The 22,634-nt window shown below is 42.6% G+C and overlaps 1 protein-coding gene across 18 annotated transcripts in view; it reads left to right on the forward strand.

The window, feature by feature from the left end:
- Positions 1 to 13,168, forward strand: part of ENAH (ENAH actin regulator) — a 172,800-nt gene extending 159,632 nt beyond the window's left edge. For 13 of the 18 annotated variants that reach the window (XM_070055422.1, XM_070055412.1, XM_070055418.1 and 10 more), the window contains 4 exons: positions 2,444 to 2,506; positions 5,677 to 5,755; positions 9,655 to 9,712; positions 10,235 to 13,168. In XM_070055422.1, the coding sequence (XP_069911523.1) occupies positions 2,444 to 2,506; positions 5,677 to 5,755; positions 9,655 to 9,712; positions 10,235 to 10,272 (238 nt within the window). In that variant the 3' untranslated portion in view covers positions 10,273 to 13,168. The remainder of the gene's footprint in view (positions 1 to 2,443; positions 2,507 to 5,676; positions 5,756 to 9,654; positions 9,713 to 10,234) is intronic. The other 5 variants (XM_070055420.1, XM_070055410.1, XM_070055416.1 and 2 more) reach the window with 1 other exon arrangement.
- The last annotated feature ends 9,466 nt before the right edge of the window (positions 13,169 to 22,634 follow it).

Genomic DNA, 22,634 nt, shown 5'->3' on the forward strand with positions numbered 1-22,634 from the left:
GGAGGTACCTTTCTCTGAAGGGAAGAAAGAACTTCCACTTGGATTATGCCCTTGTCTAACTAAGGTCGGACTTTGAGAACTCAAGAGGCTTCCATAGCCTTGGCAGCTCATGACAAGAGCCTCAGGTGATCACTAATGTCATAAATAAGAGTGTCAATTGTCTGTGCTCTTGCTTCCCATGTAGGACCTCTGTCCTTAATGTGTTGTACTATGAGAATTAATGGTAAAACTAGTCTTCATACACTACTTTATACTTTGTGTGTCTGTGTGGGTGCAAACTGTTGAAATCTCTACTTAGTATAGAGTCGATCTTCTGTATATAAAGATAATTAAAGATGAATCTTAATGAAGAATGGGATGGGAGAGGGAGTAGGAGATGGGATGGTCTGGGGGTGGGAGGGCGGGTATAGGGGGAAGAGCCACTATAATCCAAAAGTTGTACGAAATTTATATTTATTAAATAAAGGCTATCTATAAAAAATAAATAGTAAAAAAAAGAAGAAGAAGAAGAAGAAAGAAAAACTAGTGCCCCAAAGCAATAGGAGTTAATGTGGGTTTCTACATGTAGTTTGTGGGCACAGTTAAGCAGATTCAATATTCCTTAGCTAGACATTTTAGTATTGTGACTAAGTTTGTACCACAGGTACATTGGTGAAATGTTTCCTTGCTTTATGAGACAATTTAAAGGGTTCATGTATTTCCCGGGGGAAAAAAGGTATGTATGTAGATACTTCAAAAGTGTTTGCCTTTTTCTTTCTATTTGATGTGGTTTTTGCCTCATGAAAGGCAAACTTGACTCATTATAGAAACCTAATAAAGTAAACAACAAGAATAGGCCTTATATTTTCACAAATTGGTTCCATGTTAGCCTAAATCTAAATTTGGGTTTGTGTGGTACTTTCTGCTGGTAGGGAAGATTTCTGACAATGCAGTTGTGTAAGTTCCATAAGGAAACCTGGCTTTTTATACCATAAGCTTTTTAGTTCCTAAGTGACTGAAAGATGATCATATTTGACTTCTGAAGAAAATAAAGGAAATTGCTTTTGGTGGACTTTTTTTTTTTTCAATACAGTGGAAAACTTGCACATGTATATTTCTCAGATACCTACCTGAGTTGACCTTCTAACACATCTCTAATGGTTGTCACAGATTTTCTTCAGTAGCCCCATTATGAACCTTAACTTACCAAGAACATGACAGGGAACAGAGGTGTGGTGTGCTGCTTGTCCTTTGAAGATGTAAAATGTGACAAGAATTCTTTCTCCTCTGTCACCACTCTGCAGCTTCGTTACTAGGAATTCCATAGTGAGCTGACCTCAAGCTAGCATGAATCTATATGAAGTCCTGGAACATGCAAGAGGTTCCTCAGGTGGAATGTGTTCCTTGCTGTGATTGGTTTTGTTTAGTGAGGGAAAGAATATTCTTTGAGGGTTATTTTCAGACTAAGCAAGTTTTGTAGGTGCTGCAAGGATCACCAGATTGAAAAATGTTTTTATATAGATTAGTCATATCTTGGTCACTAGTATCCAGTAGTACATTGTAATCATGTTCCAAATCTATTAGATGGTTTCTCTCACTTTCCCAAAGTAGAAATTGTGGCACCCCTGTTTCCTGATGTCTCATACACCTTTTAATAGTTTTGATCCAACCCCCTAATACATGTGCCCTAATGTTTCACCAAAAGCAGTTTTAATTATGAAAGAATTTTAAAATATAGTTAAAAGACTAAGAACTGTATTGGTTTTCTTCCTAAGTTGTCTCTGCTGTTCTTTCTGAAGGCAGATATATGGAGCATTTCACATTTTATTTAAGTATACCTCATCTTTGCATTGTTTTGCAAGGACCTGTTTCTCTTCAGAATATTTATGCCATGATTATATTAGTGATAGGGTGAATTAATGCCCTATAGTAAATGAGACAATTCATTATGCTATTTTTAAGTGAAGATGCCAGGTAGAAAAATAATAGCAAGAATATTATCATTAAAATGGTTTAAACTATGTAACATTGAAAAGTTTGTGAATTAATTCTTATGGTTTTTATCAAGAGTTTACAAATCTTGTATTTATGATGGGAAGAAAAGTGCTTTATAATGCCTCCTAAGAAATGTTAATTTTGTATACTTAGAGCTACCATGACTTTGTATCATTTAACATTTTGACTCTGATAGAAATGTCTTTGTGTTTTGATACTTACTGAATCTTTATGGCAGGTAGGTTTTGTTCATGTTTTTTATTTTCTGTAATCTTCAAGTAAACAGTATCTCACTTGGCTAAAATTGGTCTCAAATATCTTTTTATTGGGAAAATGATTATTTTAAGAAACTAAAGGACTTCAATTCTTGTTTTGTTTGCTATGGCTAAAAATCTGTAAAACAGAGCATAATGAGAATTTTTTTAAAGTTTTATTTTATACACCTTTAAATGGTTTTTCCCCTTCATAGACGGGATTCTCCAAGGAAAAATCAGATTGTTTTTGACAACAGGTCCTGTGATTCATTACACAGGTATCATCCTGCTGTGGCTTTGTGATTTGACACTTTTAAATAACATGTTCAGGATAGGGCTGAGCTTTTTCTACCTGGATTGGTAATCACCACAGGAGATATTTAGGAAGATTGAATCTTTCATTTTTAGCTTTATTTTGGACACACACTTGAAAAAAAATCCTGTTATTACTCTATAATATTACTCTATAATTGGATTAGGGTAAATATGAAATGGTAAACATCAGGAATAAGAAGATGGGAATCTGAGGCCACATATATGAGGAGACTTCAAAAAGCTCATGGAAATTGAATTAGAAGATATATTTATTTGAGTACAAACAAGTGAAATCCATGAATAGTTATTTTTTTTCTCTCCCATAATACATATTTTCCATGAACATTTTGAATACCTGGGCTTTTAGTAGCTTCAGCATTTTCTTTTAAAGGCTGTTCTCTTTAGGATTGTGAGACAAGGCTTTTAAAAAGTGGAATAGAAGATCTTGTTCTGTTTGTTACTGGAACCCAGAGTGTTGTTGTTTACATTGTGTCCACAGTTGTGAATAATTTATTCTTTGTGGAAAATTTCTGTATTCTGAATACTTTGTGGTATGCTGAGTATCTTTTAACAACCTGAGCTAACATCCTGAGCAGATTATCTGTTTCTAGGATGAGCCCTACTATGCCACTTTTTAATTTTTAATTAAGAGCACTTAAGATGTAAGCCATCGCTTTCTTAATTAAAAAAAAATGACAACAATACTTGTGCTTTTCCACTCATTGTAGAATGAGCTTTGCAGAATAGGGTTTTAAATATTGTGTAGCACAGTCATTTTATAGACATGATGTCTAGAGGCAGCATCCTCTTCATCACGTAGTAAAACTCTTGGAGAAAACCTCGTAGTTTGTCATCAGTTATGGTAAAAATCCATTGGTTAGAAATAACTGTATTCATGTTATTGTATGTGTCTGTTTTTAAAAATACACATCAAGTCTACTGGAAATGTGGATTAAATAGAAATGGAGGAAATGTCTATGGCCTATAGTAAGGAGTTCTGTCATTGAACTCTTTGGCCAGGTTCTTACTTGCTTAAGTTATTTTCATGCCATTGATTATCAAAATATTTGATAGGTTTATTTTGTCAGGAACTTAAATCTCTATAAGATATTTATGTTGCAGTAGTAAAACTTTCCTGCCATTTTTCAGGTGGTTTCATTTTTCTGAATGAAAGATTTATTTAGTACACAGAGAAAAAGAACTGCATTTAACAAAGAGATTTTCTATAGTACATCTTCTCAGTTACCTTGCTACTTTTACACAAAGTGCTTGCTGGGATAATGTTCTTGATGAACTTAAAAAAAAGAAGTGGTGATTACTGTATTCCTTCAGTATGAAAAGTTCCCCCCTTTTGAGTTAATTCTCATGGTGGTGGTGGTGGTGGTGGTGGTGGTGATGGATTGCATGTTAGCATGAGTTAAATTTTTAAAAAATTGCATGCTTCCACAAGTGTTTATTATATAACAATAATATCTTAATTGTTCAGTAAATACGAATGTATTGTATACTGCCTGATTAAGTAGCAAACCATAGTTGTCCACACGAATTTGAGGTATTTTTTTATATAACCTAGGAGAAAATAGCTAGCTTGTTAGTCCACTTACATGTGAAAAAAGAAAAACAGTAATTGGATAATTTAATTCTGGAGAGCTGAAATAGAGAACATAAGTCTATGAATGAACAGTGTGTCAGTCTTCAAGAATATTCACTAAATCTGACTCCTCCAGAGCACCACGGCTTGCCTGTTACAGATCTCAGTGAGTCTGAAGTGGCTGTGGAATTTAGTAGTCCTACCGAGCTAGGTCAGAAGCTATATCCTCGTAAGAAGAAAGGGAACACTTTCATAGACATCTTCTGGTTCCTTCAAGTGCCTAACTCAGTACTTATGGAATAAAGGTTTCTGAACATTATTATCTTCCCTTGTTCATATAAACAAATACCTAATAAAGTAGAATCGGTTGACTTCATAACAGTCTTTTAAGCAGTAATAAGTTTTGCTACTAAAGCAAATTAACTCAGTGTTTTATTTTCAAGAACAATGCCTATGGGTTTTTATATCTTGTAAGAATTATGAAATTATAACTTTGAAAAAGTTACACTTACTGGGTCTCTGTTCAAATTTCTAATGTTGGTGCTCTGCAAAATTGAAAGCAAATTATTTGACTCTGGTTTCTAAGTGATGGATTTGCGACCCTTACAGAGTGGCCTCTTGCTGTACTATACCAGGAAATAGAGGAGTAGGAATATTCAATTAAAACTCTAGGTCATCTACTGAAGATTTTCCCGCTGCCAGAACTGGAGAGGGAGCATGACTGATGTATTTAGTATTAAAACTTTTGCTTAAAATATACCTAATCCCCAAGACATTTTGTCAGAGTTTTTAATAGAACCTGAACTCTTGAAAAGTCTAAGAACTGGCAATCTGCTTCTTGTCCAGCATTTTCTAAACAGAATAAGCTTATGAAGTAGTTAACCTGAAACATAAGTTTCAAATGATGTCACCATAAAAACTTCATAGGGAAGTGGCCAGATAGCCAATGGATATGAATATAATTTAACTAATAATCATTTTCCAACATTGTTGCTTGTCTTAGTGCTTCAAATGGAATATAGTACATACAAAGAAATGATGCTTACTAAAATATTTCCATCCTGCAAACAAGGCACAGAATTTGTAAACTGATTTGTTAGAACAAAATATTCAAGTCTATATTTTTCCTCCCATTGACCTGTCAGCTATTTAGTAAATAATGTAAAATTTCAAAGAAGAAAAAAAAAAGATTGTGCTAATGAGCCTCCGGTGTTTCAGCTGGCCTCTTCATCACTGTCTTGATCAACATGCCACAGTTACCTGGTTACCCGCCTCATGCTCAACGCTGTCTCCTGCTCTTTACTGAAGAAGTCTCGCCATCTTGTTACCTTTTTCTAGTTTCTTGATAAATAATTGAATATACTAAGCATTTTCTGTTTTATGTTCTAATCAGTCCAACAGTTTTGACAATTAAATTTTAATACAATGTGTTATTTAAGAAACGTATTTGAATGTGGTGTTGGGTTGGTTGATTTGCAGTTACTTATAAACATTAATTATATTAAGTGTAATTGACCTGTCCTGGAAATTTCATTTGTACAGACCAAAATCTGCACCCTCATCACAGCCCAGTGCCAATGGAGTCCAGACAGAAGGACTTGACTATGACAGACTGAAGCAGGTGGGTGCCCAGTGATGGCTTTTCTTCCTGTCTGCTTGTTTCTTTTTAGAAGATACCTAGTATTCATACATTTGACATGGGTCCTGGGTGTACTTTGAAAGAACATAGAGTTAAGGCCGGCGCCGCGGCTCCCTAGGCTAATCCTCCGCCTTGCGGCGCCAGCACACCGGGTTCTAGTCCTGGTCAGGGCGCCGGATTCTGTCCCGGTTGCCCCTCTTCCAGGCCCGCTCTCTGCTGTGGCCAGGGAGTGCAGTGGAGGATGGCCCAGGTGCTTGGGCCCTGCACCCCATGGGAGACCAGGATAAGTACCTGGCTCCTGACATCGGATCAGCGCGGTGCGCTGGCTGCAGCTCACCGGCCGCGGCGGCCATTGGAGGGTGAACCAACGGTAAAGAAAGACCTTTCTCTCAGTCTCTCTCTCACTGTCCACTCTGCCTGTCTAAATAAATAAATAAATAAATAAAAAGAAAAAACATAGAGTTAAAATACTCATGTAGATTAAACAGTGGTTGTAGTAGCTCTGAATTAATTTTCAAATCCTTATTTCTTATTCACTCAGTTGGCCTCAAGTCTCAACAGTGGTGCAGCATGGACGGAGTTCCATAGTATGGTGTGCTCATAAAAAATATAGATGCAAGGGCATGGGATGCAATTGTAAGAAGGCAGTGGGCTTCCACTTTTCACCTAACGTATTGGCAAAAATGGGCCCAACAAATCTGATTTTGGCAAGAATGAGGAAAATAGGCACTCTCATGTACTTCTGCTTTCTAGACACAGTTTGGGGAAACTGAAGCCCTTAAAAATAGATTTCTTACCTTTGAAACTACCAGTTTCACTTCCAAGAACTTCATGCAAATAAATGTATGCAAAATATTATAGAAGTATCCAAATAGGGGTATATAAGAGTCATAATTTACAATTGTGAACACTTGTCCATTTTTAGGTGAAATAAGTAACGCAACAGATATGTATGGCTGACTCGGTTTTATAAAAGAAAAAATAGAGGCTGGCATTGTGGCATAATGGGTAAAGCTGCCGCCTGCAGCACCAGCATCCTATATGGGTGCCAGTTCGGGTTTCTGCTGCTCTACTTCTGATCCAGCTCTCTGCTATGGTCTGGGAAAGCAGCAGAAGATGGCCCAAGTCCATGGGCCCCTGCACACATGTGGGAGACCTGGAGGAAGTTCCTGGCTCCTTGCTTGGATCGGCATAGCTCCGTCCATTGTGGACATCTGGGAAGTAAGCCAGTAGATGGAAGTCTCTCTCTCTCTCTGCCACTTTGTAACTCTGCCTTTCAAATAAATCTTTAAAAATAAATAAATAGAAAATATTATCTATGATTTGGATACATATGCATGATATTTAATACCTGTGTACTCAGAAAAAAGTAATGGCAGCTGAAGAGATTTTGAGTTTTAAAATATTCCTGAAAAGAAACAAAATAGGTTTTTTAGGTAAATTTAATTTCTACACTGCAAAGCTGTTTAAAAAGTTAAATTGAGTTACATAATTTTAAAAAGCATGTGGTCATTAATAATCAAGTCTTTATTTTGCTGTATAAACATGAAATGTTTTTTTGTTTTTTTTTGTTTTTTTGTTTTTTGTTTTTGACAGGCAGAGTGGACAGTGAGAGAGAGAGACAGAGAGAAAGGTCTTCCTTTGCCGTTGGTTCACCCTCCAGTGGCCGCCGCGGCCGGTGCACTGCAGCCGGCGCACCGCGCTAATCCGATGGCAGGAGCCAGGTACTTATCCTGGTCTCCCATGGGGTGCAGGGCCCAAGCACTTGGACCATCCTCCACTGCACTCCCTGGCCACAGCAGAGAGCTGGCCTGGAAGAGGGGCACCGGGACAGGACCGGCGCCCCGACCGGGACTAGAACTTGGTGCGCAAGGCGGAGGATTAGCCTAGTGAGCCTAGTGAGCCGCAGTGCCGGCCATGAAATGTTTTTATGAATAGAACAATTAAGTTTTTCTTGTAATGTGCAATATTAAATCATATAATTCAAAGTAATCTTTCCAGAGGTAGCTATTAATTTTCACCTGTTAAAACTCTTTGTCATATTCCGTTTAGTTTTGGATCCATAGGGTTGTTTTGTTTTGTTTTTTTTTTTTTTTTTTGAGAGGCAGAGTTAGAGTGTCTTCCATCTGCTGGCCACAATGGCCAGAGCTGAACCAGTCAGAAGCTGCTTCGGCTCTCCCATGCAGGTGCAGGTGTACAAGCACTGAGCCATCTTCTGCTGCTTTCACAGGCCATTAGCAGAGAACTGGGTCAGAAGTGGAGCAGCTGGGACTCAAAACAGGGAATGCCGGCACCACTGACGGAGGTTTAACCTACTCTACCGCAGTGCCAGCCCCAGCTCCATTTACCTTTGGATCCATAGTTCTTTTTATTTTTTTAAAGGTTTATTTTATGTATTTGGAAGGCAGTGGGAGAGAGATCTTCCATCTGCTGCTTCAATCCCCATATGGCTGCAACAGCTGGGGCTGTACCAGGCTGAAGCTAGGAACCTGGAACTCCACCTGTGTCTTCCACATGGGCGGCAGGGGCCCAAGCACCTGGGCCATCATCTGCTGCTCTGCTGCTTTCCCAGGCACATTAGCAGGGGGCTGGACCTGAAACGGAGCAGCCGAGCCTCGAACCAGTGCTGACATATGATGCCAGTGTCTCAGGCAACAGCATAACCCCCTGTGCCACAACACCAGCCCTGAATCCACAGTTTTGTTTTTTGTTTTTTTGTTTTTTTTTGGTTTTTTTTGACAGGCAGAGTTAGGTAGAGTTATAGATAGAGACAGAAAGAAAGGTCTTCCTTCTGTTGGTTCACCCCCCAAATGGCTGCTACGGCCAGCACTGCGCCAATCCAAAGGCAGGAGCCAGGTGCTTCCTCCTGGTCTCCCATGCCAGTGCAGGCCCCAAGGACTTGGGCCATCCTCCACTGCACTCCCAGGCCACAGCAGAGAGCTGGCCTGGAAGAGGAGCAACCGGGACAGAATCCGGCGCCCTGACCGGTACTAGAACCCCGTGTGCCAGCGCCACAGGCGGAGGATTAACCTATTGATCCGCGGCGCCGGCCTGAATCCTCAGTTCTTAAAGGAGAGTCCAGAGCATCACTGCTCAGTAGAAAGCCTTTGAGAATGTGCCTCGTATGTATTTGAAAATGTTCTAGTAGCCACATTAAAACAGTCCAAATACATGGGTAAAATTAATTTAATAATTTAGCCTGATATATTCATAATATTTTAATATGTAGTCAATACTTATGAATTACTAATGAGTTATTTTACATCATTTCCTTCATACTAAATATTTGAAATCTGGTATGTATTTTACACTTGGAGCACATCTCATTCCAGGCTACCTATGAATGCTGAGCAACAGCAGGAGATAGTGGGGCAAGCAAGGCACCATTCGCCTTCCTCTCTGCCTATTAGGGCAGCTCTTGAGACCCTTCTAGGGAGACCCTGGATTCCCTGAAATGTGATCTGACACCTGTGGTGATGCCTCAGAAATCCCCATACTTCAAACCTGTTGACAGCTGTGCCAGGAATTGATGATCCAGTTTGCCATAACATTTTCCTCCTTGACACTTCTTTTGCGCTACCTCCCAAACTGCTCCTTAAGGAGTAGATTAAAAGCAGAGCTGTAATTTTCTAGAGGTTGTCTAAATCATACCATTTGGGTTTTATAAGGCTTTCTATGTCATACTTGCTAGAGTACAATAAGCAAAATTGGGAAGGAAAGAGTGCATTAAAATTTGCCAAGGCTAAGAAATTCCAAGAAGTAGAATTGTGACTCGGGAAATTAAACCATAAATCATATTTTGTAACATTCTTAAATTTTCAAGTAAAAAAGCTTTCCAACAGTAATTTTTTTATTATTTATGTTTTACTCTAATATTTTAGGATATTTTAGATGAAATGAGAAAAGAATTAACAAAGCTAAAAGAAGAGCTCATTGATGGTAAGTGCTTGAACAAATTTGCAACCCCTTTAAAATAAAGTTTAAGAATAGCCATTTTTAAGAAAATATAGATGAAGGAATATCTAGTTAATACTTAGGGCACTTTTCCAAAGTATCCTGCCTTTCACCTGTTTGTGGATGTCAGTGAGGCGCTGTCTGCTTCAGTTATAGAAATTATTTGTGAAACTAGCGGCAGACATGACTCGTAAGTGTCAAATGCTGCCTGTGACTTGATGCAGAGCCAGGTGAACATGTTGTTCTGTAGGCTCCCTCCACACAGCCACTGCCATCTTGTTTCTGAGCCCACAGAATTGTTTTCATATTATATACAAAGAAAAATAAACATAGGAATTAGTATCTTTGTAATATTTAAATAAAGGTCCATGCAATAAAATATGCAAAGGCAATACCTATTTTTATGACTGTGTGTTTGAACACAGTCCTTAAGCTTTCTTAATGAATCACTAGTTTCTTTACTTTATTGTTCATATTTACCTTCAATGCTTTTCCTTTCCTCTCTAGCAATCAGGCAGGAACTGAGCAAGGCGAATACTGCATAGAGAAACAGCCTATGGAGAGACAGGACTTTAATCTGGAGAAGAAATATTCCTACGAACAACTGTTAACAGCAAACCCCTACATATTGTGAGCTCAAAAAAGAAAGTAGAGACAGAAGGAGGGAAAACCAACACGTTCTGAAGCCTTCAGATATGACTGGCAACAAGCTAGTTCCCTCCCAGTTTGCTGCTTTTTTTTTTTAACTTTTACAACAGGATGGAAAAGAGTTGGATAAGAGTTCCTATGACAGTTACGCAGAAAATACTAAACTCACCAGGCAAGATCACCGTGCAATGGAATACTTTCATGTCAAGATAAAATCGCACATTTTCCACAATCCATTGGTAAATAAAGAGAAGAAAGGCTTAAGAAGGTTTTTTTTTAAGAGAATACTGATACTGATGAAGAATTTAGCAAATTATGCTGTTGTATTGTAAATGTTTCTCTCAGGTTTGTCTTCCTATCATATTTGATATTCCATGAATAATTAAGATCAGCCCTATGTAGGTTAACATCGTAAAATGCGGAACAAGCAATTGGATGCGCTTTTGAAGGGTGATATTCATAAGGAACTATCCTAAAATTTGTCCAGCTTGAGGAATTTTAGAATGATAGGAAGTCTCTCAAGTTAGCCTTCATGCAATTTTGTAGATTAAAACATAAATTTCATCCAGAATTTAAAGATTTAGATGCCTTCCTAAATTGTTACAATGCTTTACCAAATCTATGACTTCTACATAACACAAACCAGTGGTCAAATGTAAAACAGTATATTGTAGATTTACTGTAGGTTTTCAACCTTTTTTAGACTTATGCATGTGGACATTTTTATAATGTAATTACAATCACCACAAATTGAGCTTTTTTAATTGCAGGCAGTAATGCATGTGATACTAATATGTAGTGGCCTTTTCAAGGCCTAGTCCCAGGGAAAACATTTTGTAGAGTACAAGGGAGTGGGAGGAAGGGAAGGAATAATTTTTTATTTAATTTCTGCACTATCTTTCTCAATTACCTGCATGAGTAATAATGAGGAATATTTTGTGACTTTAATTGGTAAATATGTTAACGAAACCAAGTACTTAATCTTTTACATCATGTCTTCAGCTCTCTGTATTTTAACCAGTAATTTCAATGGTCTGAAACATGATCCTGAGCATCACATGAGCCATAGCTCGTTGTGCAACTCAAAAAGTTTGATCACTGAATTTGGCAGTTACTCTTACCCAGGTGCCCCTGCAGTTACACAGGTATTCAGGTGTTCCTGACTATGAAGCTGCTTTGGAATTTCGTTACTTTAAAATGCAAAAAATAAAAAATAACAATGATGGCAGCAATTAAGGTCATAGAAATCATTAGAAAAAAGGGAAACCAATGAAGAGTTCTGCAGTTTTCTTTTAGTGAATAAAGGAAGACTTAGGTGGTGGGAAGAAGGAATCAGATACTCTACTTACCACCTTGTGTGTGCGTGTGCTGTGTGTATGTATTTCACACCTTCCTCTTTTCTTTGGAACTGGTAAGATTAAAATAGAAGAGAAAATCCTGTATGTTGCAATGATAGCTTTCTGGAAAATTTAGGAAATGAGGAATTCTTCAAGCTCTCCATCTTGATTCATGCTTGAGTTGTTATGTGCCATATTTGCTTAGACATCTTTGATTATCAGAAGTTTCACTAACATTTTGAAGAAATTCTCCACCTTCATCTCTTATGTAGATTTCCTACATCTCAGTTCATCAGACAAAGCTTGTGGATGGCATAGTTCCCAGCCAGAACCACTCAAGGAAGTGTAAGTGAGGGAGGTTTTTTCCTTGTTAAAACAGTTCATGTTTCTGTAGAAGCTTCACTTTCAGATTAAACTGATGGATGAGCTATCATAATTCAAGTGCACAGTTTTCTTTTCTATCAAGTATTCTTTGTCATGCGGTAGTTGTAAAGGCATCAAAGACGCAACAGGCTTATGAAGTACTACTTTCTAAAAGAAATAGGCATTTTCATCTGTATTATTGTACTTTTTGGTTAGGCAAACACTTTAATGATATAAACAATATGTCCCTTATAAATCTGGTCAGAAATCACTTTTGATTTTGTTAGGTAAGTTAACTAGTCTGTAGTAGGTAGAGTACTGGGTACAAGTGGTCCAAAGTAAGATAAAAGACTAAAAACAATGCTAATTCTTAAAGAAGAAACTGGTTTATGCACTAAACGTTTTGTGCCTTGGTCTATATTAACATGATGTCTGTGTAAAATGACAGAAACGAACCAGTGTTGAATCACGCTGTTTTCCATCCTCTTTTGCATTATACCAGATTGCTAAATGTATTCTTTCCAAGAAGCTGGATTGAATTTATTGTATACATTTGCTGTCATGTGTGACAGTTGTGTCACTGTTAGAGATTTCAGTAATTAAAATGGCAAACAGAGGCTTAAGTTATTTTCCTTATCAAAACTGTTCCTTGGAACCACATGATGATGATGGTGTTTGTGCTCTTGTACATTGGATGTCTTAAGCTGGTGCAGTTTAGGGGATCCTTTCTAATGACAGGAAGGTACCACTGTCCTCAACACTGTGATCTGACCTGTGACAAATCTGTACTATACACTATGTACATGGCTAACAAGTCAACTGCAAACAAACTGAATGTACACACCTTAGTGCTGGTGCTGAAATCTCTTCAGAGTAGTCATCATGATTTCAAAGATCATGTTTAAAGATTTGCAAGCATCAAGTGTCAATCAAACTGAAGATGAAATACTAATGAATGTTGAGTCCTCATGCTTTAGGTGTACTTCCTTTTTAGATTTTTCAGTTCTCTGCTATTTTACCGTAACTGTTTCATTTAAATTTCCTACACGCTAATAACTTCGTTTGTGCGATTGAAATAAAATTGCAGTATATACTTGTTGCTTGTTTGTGACACTCAGATAATCTCGGGAAGTAATTTGTTAGTTGTAAAACAAGTTAAGTCGGATGTAAAAACCACTTTTCAGAGTCCAAGACGTCACTGCTTCAAGTCCGTGTATCCTGTCACTGTTCGTTAAAGATTCATAGAAGTCATGAACGCCAAGTAATGTCTGCAGAGACACTCACTCTTGTCGTTTATTTGAAATAACTAGGTGGCCTCTAGTTTGTATTTTCTCTCAGCTTAGCTTAGTCAAGATGATGGTCTTTAATTTTATTCAGTTTGTTCTACAACATGATCAGATACAGTCTCATTTCTATAGTTAGACTTTTCCTTTATGGGGTTGGTGAGGAAAAGGACATTATTAAGTAATGAATTTTAAATGTCATAAATCTATATCTATACTTTTTTTTAAGATTTATTTATTTATTTGAGGCAGAGTTACAGAGAAAGGGACAGACAGAGATCTTCCATCCACTGGTTCACTCCCCAAATGGCCACAATGACTGGAGCTGTGCCAATCCAAAGCCAGGAGCCAGGAGCTTCTTCCAGGTCTCCCATGTGGGTGCAGGGGCCCAGGCACTTGGGCCATCTTCCATTGCTTTCCTGGGCCACAGCAGAGAGCTGGATCAGAAGTGGAGTAGCCAGGACTCGAACCAGCACACATATGGGATGCCAGCGCTGTAGGCGGGTGCTTAACCTACCATACCACAATGCTGGCCCCTGCATCTATACTGTTTATCTGTACATTATGCTGATCTCTTAAAGCAGTACTTATTAGCAAGCACTAACTTTGAGTTCCTTTTAAAAATCCTACTATTTTCTTTAGAGATACACAAACTTTGTAGTTTTTGTTGTTGTTGTTGTTGTTTTCCCCCATAATCCCTGGAAGCTGTGGATTGGGTTCCTGACATTTGGATTCAGTTCTTTAATCAGCAACTGATTTCTCTCTGGCCTGACTCAGGCTCTTGTTTCTCTTCATATATAAATCAGAATACTTGTCCACAAACCAAGTCACTTCTCATTGGAAAATGAATTAAAGTAATAGATACTAACCTTTCAAATTTGCCCAACTACAACTTTATATCTCCAATGTTCTCGTATATATACTTTTTTTTTTCGATAGGCAAAGTGGACAGTGTGAGAGAGAGAGAGACAGAGAGAAAGGTCTTCCTTTGCCGTTGGTTCACCCTCCAGTGGCCGCTGCGGCTGGTGCACCGCGCTGATCTGAAGCCAGGAGCCAGGTGCTTCTCCTGGTCTCCCATGGGGTGCAGGGCCCAAGCACTTGGGCCATCCTCCACTGCACTCCCTGGCCACAGCAGAGAGCTGGCCTGGAAGAGGGGCAACCGGGACAGAATCCGGCGCCCTGACCGGGAGTAGAACCCGGTGTGCCGGCGCCGCAAGGTGGAGGATTAGCCTAGTGAGCCGCGGCGCCGACGAGAGGGATCTTTTATCTGCTGATTTACTCCCCAGTTGTGGGCAATGGCCCTAGCTGTCCTGATCTGGAGCCAGGAACCAGGAGCTTCCTCTGGGTCTCCCACACAGGTACATGGGCTCAAGGTCTTGGGCCATCTTCTACTGCTTTCCCAGGCCATAGCAGAGAGCTGGATCGGAAGTGGAGCGACCAGGACTTGAACCAGCGCCCATATGGGATGCCGGCACTGCAGGTGGTAGCTTTACCCGCTATGCCACAGTGCCAGCCCCTCGTATATATACTTTTAACCAATATGAAGAATTGGCCTTAACTTTTTTATTATGAATTGGGGTGACAGAGAGCTTCCATCTGCTGGTTCACTCTCCAGATGCCCACAACAGCTAGGACTGGGTTGAGGCTGGAGCCAAGAACATAATTCATACCTCCCAGAAGGGGACAGGAACCATCACCACTACCTTCCAGGGTCTGCATTGGCAGGAAGCTGAATAATTGAACCTAGGCACTCCATTATGGGATGCAGGGGTCTTAACCATTAAATTCTGAGTAATAAAATCCTACAAAAACCCTTCCTTGATTTTTTTGTACCTATAATAACTAACTCCCTTACCCTTTAAATTTTATTGATTAAAAACAAAAGTGACATAAAAGATGTGAACACACTGTAGGAGCATCTTGTTTCCTTGTGTAGCTGTTGTGTAACCCGTTCACTTCCAGCTCCAAATCTGTTCCTACAGGATGACTTTTGTTTTCAGTAGAAAGATGAATTAGTATCTGTTCATCTGTGTCCTCTTCAAAGCTGTAAGGAATGAGAAAAGTGTCCTAAGAGTAAATTGAATTGCTGATGTTGAATATTTAATACCTCTGACTTTTCACTGAAAACCATTTAATATTTATGAGTTAGATTGTTGGAAGTCAAAACTTGAACCTCTGTGACTGAACAAAATTGTTCTAGGTGCTTCTGCAAACATCATAGTAGAAAACATTTACTTACAAATGAGTACTGTTCTCCTCTGGAGAAGCATGTCTGATTGAGAAGGTCATGCTGGGCACCCTCAGGAGAAGCCATTTGTGGGTGCCCCACGCTGTGGAGGGCTCTCATGCAGGCTTTCTCTCATTCCCAACATCGAAATAGCCTGTGGATTAGATCTGCTCACTGTGTGTTTCTGGGTCATTTTTAAGACATAAAAAGGTTTTTGAAATGTCTGTTGATAGTATTGGGAAACCTACAACTTCTGATTTAAAAGTCTAAAGTGCGGCCGGCGCCGTCGCTCACTAGGCTAATCCTCCACTTTGCGGCGCCGGCACACCGGGTTCTAGTCCCAGTCGGGGCGCTGGATTCTGTCCCAGTTGCCCCTCTTCCAGGCCAGCTCTCTGCTGTGGCCAGGGAGTGCAGTGGAGGATGGCCCAGGTGCTTGGGCCCTGCACCCCATGGGAGACCAGGAGAAGTACCTGGCTCCTGCCATCGATCAGCGCGGTGTGCCGGCCGCGGCGGCCATTGGAGGGTGAACCAATGGCAAAGGAAGACCTTTCTCTCTCTCTCTCTCTCTCACTGTCCACTCTGCCTGTCAAAAAAAAAAAAAAAAAAATCTAAAGTTGGGAAAGAAACTAAAAAATGAATCCTGTAATTAGGATGATCACAGTTGCTATGGTAGATACAGGTGGGCAAGTCACAGAAGAGGAAAATTGAGACTTGGCAAGGGGGGATATTGGAAACATAGTATGAAGTAGGTAGACTTACCTCTGTCTTTATAAATGTAAAGCAGTAGAATCTAAATGACTTGGTCCTAGTGACTTAGGCTTTTGTAGGAATTGTCAAATCTGTTGCTGACTTCTGTTGAATCGGAAGGAACTGGTGTCCTTTTTATCATGGTTGACTAAACTGAAATGTTTGTGTCCTGGCTTTCTGAGGAACAAACAGCAGTAAAGGCTGGGGCCTCGGCTCAGTGCTGGAGCCAGGTCAGTCCCTGGGCTGCACACAGTTCTGTGACGTGTGTGACATACTCGGGAGCTGAGCAGAGAGCAGAACCCATGGACGCACACGCTGTGGGATACAGGACTCCTTACTCCAGGGAGCAGACCCAGACCCAGGGAGAAGGCCCTGGCCGCATAGCATCGACTCGGGTCTTAGAGGCGTGTCCATAACTCCGAGGAGTTAGGAGTGAGCCGGTCACTAAATAACTGCATTTGCTCAATCAAAATTGAGTTACTGGAAATACAGACGTCTGTTTTAATAAGAATATTACAAAAGCTTACATATTTCATTAGAGAACTAAGCTTGTTAGGTTGCAGTTATCGCTAAACAACCAAAGTGTCCATATACAAATAAAAGCCTCATAGTTTATTGTGTTGTAAATTTAATTTAACTGAGTCGTTTCAGCCAAGAGATTTCTTTAGCAGCATGTAACAGACATCTGAAAGGAAGAACATCACAAACTTGGGCAGTGACTTGTGCTCCAGGTTGGTTTGGTTTTTGGAAGAGAGTGATTCTGGGAAGCATCGGAATAGAGAGGATCGCGCCATCGGCACTTGGGATGACACGGGAAATAGTAGTCGGGAGTAAACCACAGGGCTGCAGAGAGAGCATTCCCCACTGTTCCCAGGCAGCTTCTGGAAATTCGGATCCGGAAACAGCTGACAATCAAATCACGGGTGTGGGGTGTCTTAAGGTCCCACCACCTACCTTTTTTTTTCTTTAGTTATGGCAATTTCAGAACAATTTTAATGGGGTGAGCATTTAGCCAAGAGGGCTCATGTCCAAGTACCTGGGTTTGTTTCCTGGCTCCAGCTTCCTGCTAATGCAAACCCTGGGAGGCAGTGGGGACGGCTCAGAGTGGGAAGCCTGGGCTGAGTCCCCAGCTCCTGTAGAGGCAGCTGGGGAGCGAACCAGCGGATATGAGGTCACTCTCTGTCACTCGGCCCTTCAGAGTAACGTAAGTAAAAACCATTTTTCAGTGTGTCCCAGGCGTTGGTCGAATGGCGGAAGTTGGTGCAGATGAATTTGTGCAGCCCTGAGCCGGGCAGGAGCGGGGCACCGACCTCACCGCCAGCGCGTATAGGGAGCACAGTCGGGAAGCCCGGGCCTCGTCTCTGCTGAAGGGGGTGGGGATTTGATGGCTGAGCTGGGAGTTACCACGGATACCCCATGCCTCACCCTAAATCTCAGTTGCATTCAGCTGAATTTGGGCAGTGTTGGTCCACACACAAAGTACCTTTGTTTGTGGAAGAAAACATTGGAAGATTGTTCCTGAATCCACTTCCTTGCCACATTCTTAGACGGATTAGGCCTTCCGAGTTCCGTCTGCTTTCTGTGTGTGGAGTCACCTCACTGCCCCGGCCCGGGCCCAGCTGACTGCTGTTTCCGGTCCTTATCTGCCAGCTCCCCCTGCCTCTGCTCTTCGTCCAGTGTATCCTCTCGGCTACTACTTGCCTTGTTTTTGACCCAAGAGAAAACTGGAGAAGGCAGGCCTTTTTTGTATTTTACTTTCCAGGTGGAAATGCAGCTTTTCATTGTTAGGAAATTGTAGACCCCATTCACCAAAGAGTGAGCATCCTAGGTGTGAGTAAGGGAAAATCCGTGGGAAGACCACTGGAGGCCATGTGTGTTGCATACAGCACTCTGGGGGTGTGTTCCTGGGCGTGGCTGCTCCACACTGCTGCCCGGAGGGTGCTCGGTGACAGCCTGGGACAGGTGCACATTCTGCCGTTCCCAGGGACATACCAGTGGCAGAAAGCCCTTTGACCTCTTTCCTGGAGACATGCTGCAGTGGGTTTCATACCCCCTGTCCCTGCTGTGCCATTGTGTATTCCATCACTGTCTTTTGAGAGGAAGAATAATATTTCTTCTTACTATGTAAGCATATACATTCTCATCCCTGGTTTTTAATCCAAAGACTGTTACCTCAATTTCTTGATGGGCCAGGTAACTCTCTCATGTGAGTCCTTGGTACTAAGAAGATGAAGACAATTAGTGCATAGTCAATCTTGGCTTCAGTTTTACTTTGGCTCTTGCAGTGTGTGTGTGTGTGTGTGTGTGCGCGTGCGTGCGTGTACGTGTGTGTTGGGGATTCATGTTAGCAAAATGACATGCTTTTATTATGGATGGCTTCTCTTTTGGGGGGAAATGAAGTGAATAATCGAGAAAGATTATCTTGAGACATCTGTAGTTGATGCAAAATATTTGTATAACACTCAATTACAGCACTTAGGTATTTCCATTGAAGTTTTGTTTGTGTTTCTGAGGAAGGCTCTGTGCAGTCTGTAGTTACTGGAACACAGTCTCAGTCTGCAGCTGGGGGGGGGGGGGCGCGGTGCACCTGTGCACCTGTGAGCAGAGCAGCGTTCCAGGAAGAGGAGCACCCCTGTGAGTTGCAGGTGAAAGCTTTGCTGCCCAGTAGGAGGCGCCTTCAGAACCTCCGGAAGTGCAAGCTGCTCCCATTGCACTTTGTGCTCAGCCTCTGGGGACTCAGCCCCTGTGAATGAACAGCCGGAAAGGGTTGGGCAGTGTTGTGGTTTTTCTTTTTGATGGGGGAGTCACTGATGAATGTTTCTAGTTCAAGAACAGCATGCCCGGTGTCCTTTACAAGATTTAGAATGTTAAATATATTTCCTTTCCAGACCTACCAAGTTGATAGGCCAAAAGCATGCATAGGATAGCACAGCAGATAACATTCACAGGTGAATTTCTTAGGGCCCGTGTACACTGCGACTGGGATCGCGTGTCCTCTTGCTTCGCTGCGTATTTCGGAACTAGGAGGAGGTGTGGCTCTGTTTTGTTTGCAACAGTATAAACATTGGCAGCTCCTGAGCTGAGATTTGGTCATCTTGAATGTGCCTCAGAAGACAGCATGCACAAAAGTCATGTTTTAAAAGTTTGGGTGGGCTTAAACATGTACTTAAGCCCCTACTTTGATTATAATTAAAAATAATTTGAGGTCAGAACTTCATGTATCTTGTCCCGTGGAGTTTGGGGATTATGGGCCTTGTTGATGCAGGGGTAAAGGAAACTGCTGGCACCTGTTTTAAAACAGCGTGTTGTAGCACGGGGCCAGTGGCGCAATGGATAACGCGTCTGACTACAGATCATTAGATTCTAAAACAGCGTGTTGTGACGTTTGCTGGGTTACCTCAAATCATTTGAAAATCCGAAAAAAAAAAAAAAAAAAAAAAAAAAAAAAAACCCAGGATCTCATTGTCAGGAAACATCGTCTTGGTAAGCTTGGCATTTGCTTTTTAAGAGGGGAGGGTGAGATCATGAAACCGAGAGCTGGCAGGGTAGGATCGGACGGCACCTGAATTTTGCACCAAAGCTTCAAGTAGGAATCGATAAAAAGGAGGACACTCGTGAGCCAAGCTGGGAAGGACTTGCTGCTCAAACTGCATGCAGTTACAGGGCTTCAGGACGATGCCTGTGTGAGCTGCATGCAGGACGCGGTCACCAGGAAGTGTGCCCTGTCTGTGCTGCTAGGGTTCCGCAGGAGGCGGCCTGGCTCCGCCAGCTGGATGCACCAGTCCTCAAGTCACAGGACTCTGGGACTGGGCATGAAGCAACCCTATCGCTGAAATCTGATCCATCTCGCCCTTTCCTGCTTTGCAGCTTTGCTGGTTTAACGGCTAAATTCTTCTACTTCTTGGTATCTTTTCTTTTGAAATAAAAAGATGAACTACTTAAGTGAAGCTTGCGTTTCTTTTACTGGTTGCTTTAATTTACCAGCGGTGAGAGTTTTGATCGGGATTCTGACCTTGAAATCTGCTGAGTTCTGAAAGCTGCAGAAGCTTCCCGCCCTGGGCCCTGTAGGACCCCAAAAGCAGTGTCCTTTTGTGACGACCCCAGAAACACAGACTCCAGACCAGACGATGCAAAAGGCAGGAGGCAATTTTATTTCATTTGCGCAAATGGGCCCTCTACTGCTGCAAGCAGCGAGCAAGAGAGAGGAGCCCCGAACAATCATTTTACACAGTTTTTAAAAGGCAAAACCACAAAATTAACATACTATAGGGTGGCGTAAGTTTATTGGGCAACTACAAGGGGAGGAGGTCGTCGAGGAGGAGGAGAAACAGGGGGCTACGTGCCCTACGTGTCTAAGCTTGGATATGGGGAGGGGGTCCTTGAAGAGCAGAAAGGGGTGGCTACATGCCCTACGTGCCTCACGGTTTCTTTGTTAAGCTTGAACAAGCACAGGGGAGGGGGCTTATGTGCATACCAGGATGTTCTGTCGCCCTTATCTCTGGGTAGTAGCCCTTATCTCTGGGTAGTAGCTATCTGCTTTCTCTGTGAACTTAGTTTACTCCCCATTTCCCAGGACTGTTTTATTAAGGCCATTTTTTATGGCGGCTCTTGGCTCCTTTCAGGCCCTTTGCTGAGGGCACGAGGGATCTGCTTCCCTGAGGGCTGCCCTGCTCTAACTGAACATAGAACAGCGCTGCCCTCACAAGGCCTCGGGGCAGCTGTGCAGGGAGCGGCCTGTTGGTGGTTGCAAGCGCTGCCAGCGCGTGCCCTCTGTTCTCCTCTGGGACTCTCCCTCCCACCTGCCTGGTACTGTTTAGTACCCAGTGCGTTCTGTGTGTGACCCGGGAGTGACTGATTCTGCGTGCTCACTCCATGGGGGGAGCGCAGCTCCTGCGGGTTGTAAACACCCTGCCCACCAGCTAATATCTGTGAGCGACTTGCAGGGAGCTTGCTGGTATGCTAATGCAGAGATGTGATCATCTTAATGGCCTCCCTCTGAAGCTTTTTTTCTCTTTCTTCATCTGTTTGAAACACAGAGCTTCCATCTGTTGGTTCACTCCTCAAATGCCCACGACAGCCAGGACTGGGCCAGGCTGAAGGAATTGGCTGGAACTCCATCTGGGTCTCCCACGTGGATGGCAGGGACCCAGGCACTGCAGCTGTTACTGCTGCCTCCCCACCCCAGGGCGCACAATAGCAGGAAGCTGGAATCAGAAGCAGGGCCAGGATTCAAACCCACGCACTCTGATAGGGGACGCAGGCCCAAGCTGTGGCAAAGGCCTGCCCTGCCTCGTGGCCTTGCTCAGTGCCTCTGTCAGTTCTGTTTCCCTTCACTGCAGTGGGAGGTGAGAAGACTGGCCTGGAGTGGCTGATTCGGGTCCTGTGTTGGCCCAGCTTCAGTTCTCAGTGGGCCAGATGCCTGCCTTCACGCCTCTGGGGCCCTGTCCAGCTGAGACGCCCCCAGAGCACACAGGGCAGGGCCTGCGGGGGAATGCACTGGGGGGCCAGGGGCTGCTGAGGGAGTGTGGAGGGCCAGGTGGCCCCAGCGGGGTGGGCCCCGGGCAGGGGACTGTCCTCAGGTCAAGGTGGTCCCTGCGCCACCTTCTGTGGCTCTGCTGTGCTGAGGGGCCCCTGGCGCAGCTGCTCAGGTGACACTGTCAGAGCGCATGGGGTAGACTTTGCCCTCTTGGTGAGCTGGGAAGAGCCACTGGTGCATCACTTCTGCCTCCCAGGGGTGACCGCAGCAAAGGCCCTTGGCTGGGGGCCCTAGAGTGGTGAACTGATTTTTAGTATCTGTGACGTGGCTCCTATGGGAGAGGAGGATTGAACATCTAGTCAAAGCTGGTTTTAGGGGTCCGTGTTTGGCCTAGAAGCTCGATGCCAATTAGGACCACCCCCAGCACATATCCGTCGCCTAGGCTGGATCAGTTCTACTCCAGCTTCCTGTTGGTGCAGACTGGGAGGTAGCAGGTGTGGCTCCTGCCGCCCCCTGGGGATGCAGTCTCCCGCTCCTGGTGTCAGCCTGGCCCTGTTACCGGAGAATGGCAGGGTTCTTGTCTTCGCGCAAGAAAGAATTCAGGCGTGAGACAGAGAGTAGTGGGAGGTAAAATAGCAAGGTTTATTAGGGAAGGGACATCCATAAGAACGGATGGGCACCTCTCCAGACAGAACCTGAGAAAGAGTGCCCGGTCGCTCAGACTGGGGGCTGGGGGAGGAGCGAGGTTACATGGTTGAGTAGAGAGATCACACCTGGCCAGACCAGGCGGGCAGCTCAGCAGAGAGGCAGAGGGCTACGCAAGCAG

The sequence above is a fragment of the Oryctolagus cuniculus genome, chromosome 13 (genome assembly GCF_964237555.1).
Source record: "Oryctolagus cuniculus chromosome 13, mOryCun1.1, whole genome shotgun sequence".
Taxonomy (NCBI): Eukaryota; Metazoa; Chordata; class Mammalia; order Lagomorpha; family Leporidae; genus Oryctolagus; species Oryctolagus cuniculus.